General features: G+C 45.1%; 1 protein-coding gene across 1 annotated transcript; it reads right to left on the reverse strand.

Annotated features, from left to right (window-relative positions):
- Positions 1 to 311: 311 nt before the first annotated feature.
- On the reverse strand, positions 312 to 2106 carry LOC137168281 (protein shisa-6-like). The gene is made up of 2 exons (XM_067570803.1): positions 1192 to 2106; positions 312 to 315 (listed from the first exon to the last, which is right to left on the reverse strand). The coding sequence occupies exons 1-2, from the start codon at positions 1758 to 1760 to the stop codon at positions 312 to 314; spliced, it is 573 nt and encodes a 190-aa protein (XP_067426904.1). The 5' UTR covers positions 1761 to 2106.
- Positions 2107 to 3005: the final 899 nt, after the last annotated feature.

Below are 3005 nucleotides of genomic sequence, written 5' to 3' on the forward strand. Positions count from 1 at the left end.
GTAGTTACAAGATTGATTCACCTTTAAGACAGAAAGCTGTCTGGATGCACTTGCTTAAATCCATTTGGCTTATGTCACTCTGACAGAAGGAAAATCTATCCTGGCACTGTTTTTGTTGTTTATTACATGCTCTAAATCACCATAGCTTATCAATTGACCAACTGTCCTTCAAATTCCACATGATGCCCATTATTTGGTAATTTGTGTTAGTTTTGGTGGTAACAAAAGAGATGCAGTGTGAATTAATCAAGATAGACTCAACAGATCAAAACTGGCAAAGCTCTCAGAGAAGTGCAGATAACACCATTTGCTTATCTGGAAAAAAAAAAGACAAAACAAAGACAAGATTAAGAAAAAGGCCATCTTTCCATAATTTGTGTTTTGATGATTCTGGGGGGAAGAAAACGTTGCCTTAGGTGAGTTCTCGACATCACTGTAAAACCATTTCTTCATCTGGTGCCTGAGATGGCCACAGGATGAGTTTTTATGTCGCTTTAATGCTCATCGAGCAATTCAGTGACCACGACTGATGCCTTGAGGATTTAAAAATATTGTCATTGTAGAAGAAACCACTCCCATGTAGATAAATGTGATCAATCATAATGGCTTTCAGTGGCATTTACTTTATCCCCCTGAGGTTGAATGGACATAAAATACCACCCGCTCCCCCTTTAAGGACTGACACAGAATGGGATGTGTACCATGGAAAGGTATACAACCATGACATTTTTTGACAGGGAGGCTCTGGGGAGGAGAGTAATGACATGTGTTAAAGGTCATGAGCTGCTTTCAACCCATGATATTGAGGATGTAAGTCATGTGCGGGAGCTACTATAAGTGAGTCACCAGGACAGCAGATGAACATACATAGATTTTCACTTGAAGAATATTGTAGGGAATGGACCACCAAGTCCATGTTTTCAGTGAAATATGTGTTCAGATCTCATTTTGGCCGCAATAGAGTCCAAAACAGTGGATTATGTGACAGTTTTTAGCAGTATGACTGACTGGGGATTAATTTTTCCCCTGAAATGATAAGCCAGTTATGCAGTGAGCATGCTTGAAAACAGATCCAGGAACATATGGACATACTGAAGTTTGAAGACTGACAAATTTATATGATGTGAAATCATATGCATTACAAAAATTAGTTCACTTTTTTCCCACACAAAACAACAAGGAAACTCTTACCTGTGCACATTCATTTCCTGAGGGGGCTTGGTGGCTTTATCATAGGCAACTTTAACAGAAATCCCAATGGCAATGATGAGCGTTATGACCCCGCAGGTGATGTACACCGTGGTGTTGGTCCGGTCCAGCTCCGGGTCGTAAGTATCACCTGTTGGCGCTGGTGAAGGGGGCTGGGTTTTGATCCAGTCCGGTGTGTTGTAGTTGGTGCAGCTCTTCTGCTCCAGCCGCTTCCCCCGGTCCGCGCAGCAGAAGCGGAGGAAGCAGCTGCCGCAGCAGAAGCGGTGGTCGGTGTTGTTGCACGAGAACTCTTTGTCGTACTGCCCGCTCACGTCGTAGTAGCCCAGGCAGGTGTCGTGCTGGACGACGCCGACCGAGGGAGCTTGGACCTGGGTGATCCTCCCCGGGATGGCCGCGGCCGCCGGGACCGCAGTGGTGCTGCCGTTGACCTCCTTCACCTTTGGGTTCCTCCTCGGCGGGGTTTTGCTCTTTTTGTTGGTGGTGGCGGCGCACAGGACATTCAGCGGGTCTAAGTAAATCAAAAGAAGCAGAAGGTGCTTTATCCCCATCATTTGAGGACGTGCTGGTGTTTGTTCTCTGGCCTCCACTCTCTTCTGTCTGGTTTTTCTCTCTGAATATCACTCTTCCACTTCTTACCGAGTGGAGCTTCTTGCGGGTTTCTTCATCGCAGGTACTCCTTTTTGTGTCACGCGTTCACTGACGGACTTTGACTGGCTTCTTTTGCTCTCATCAGACACACAATGCATCTTCCGACTTTGTGGTCATCCAGCACAGAACCTGCTTTATCGGTCTTCTTTGATTTCGGCTGCAGAGACGTAATAAAGACCCGATGTGCTCCAGGGAAATCTGTCTTTTCTTTACCGTGAGCTGTTGATCTTGAGTATCATCGAAGATTGTAATTACACTGTGAAGAGGAGAGGCATGGGCAGAGGGGTTTAGTGGGTAAAGCAGGACTTTAAATCAGGCAAACGATGCATGAGAAACTTTATCAAAAAACAGACATAACAGAAAAAAGGTTAAACCCAATCCGGATCGATAATTGGCAATAATTTGACTTGCGAACACTTTCAGCACCACGGACAGCGCCCAAGTTTCCATTGGGGTTTTTGGAGCGCTTCAGCACCAGAAAAGTACATAAATTCAATCTTTTTTCAGTTTAATACCACTTAAAACATAACATTTAGTCAGTTAACTAGAAAATAGACACTATTTGTGTTCCTGAATGACACAAAAGATTGAAAAAATGCCGCTTTTTCGCCTCACTCGCCTTTATTGTACGCATAAACTTTCTTTCATGCGGTTTCCTCAGAGAAAACAGAAGCTTTAACTTATACTTTTTTCTCCTAATGAGAGATGAAAATGGAAGAAATGAGAGGAGATGATGAGGACTTACCGGGTTAACGGTGGCTGGTAATGGGGTTGTCTCAGCCACTGCCACTGAATCAAAGAGCCTCAGCAAGACAAGAGGCAAGACCTCTCTCTCCTCTCCGGCCCGCCTCCCTCCACCTCTCTCTCTCTCTCTCCCTCCCCCTCTCTCTCTCTCTCCTTCTCTCTCTCTCTCTTTTCACCCCCCCACCCCACCCTCCACCCACGTCACCGATTCAGGTACCTCAGTTAATTATCAATCGGCATCTTCACCCTCCTTTTCCTTGGTCATATGCCTCCAGGCTTCACTCGATAAAACGCGGAGGTGGGAAAAAAAAAAAGAAAAAGAAAGATAACAGCGTATTAGAAGTTGTCTGTAAGAGGCGAGGCGCTGCTGTTGGTGAACATTCACGCATCAGTGCTCACACAAG

The sequence above is a fragment of the Thunnus thynnus genome, chromosome 17 (genome assembly GCF_963924715.1).
Source record: "Thunnus thynnus chromosome 17, fThuThy2.1, whole genome shotgun sequence".
NCBI classification, from domain to species: domain Eukaryota; kingdom Metazoa; phylum Chordata; class Actinopteri; order Scombriformes; family Scombridae; genus Thunnus; species Thunnus thynnus.

Bases quoted from the DNA above. Each gene is read 5' to 3' on its own strand.
- LOC137168281 (XM_067570803.1), bottom strand. From the start codon at position 1,760: ATGATGGGGATAAAGCACCTTCTGCTTCTTTTGATTTACTTAGACCCG.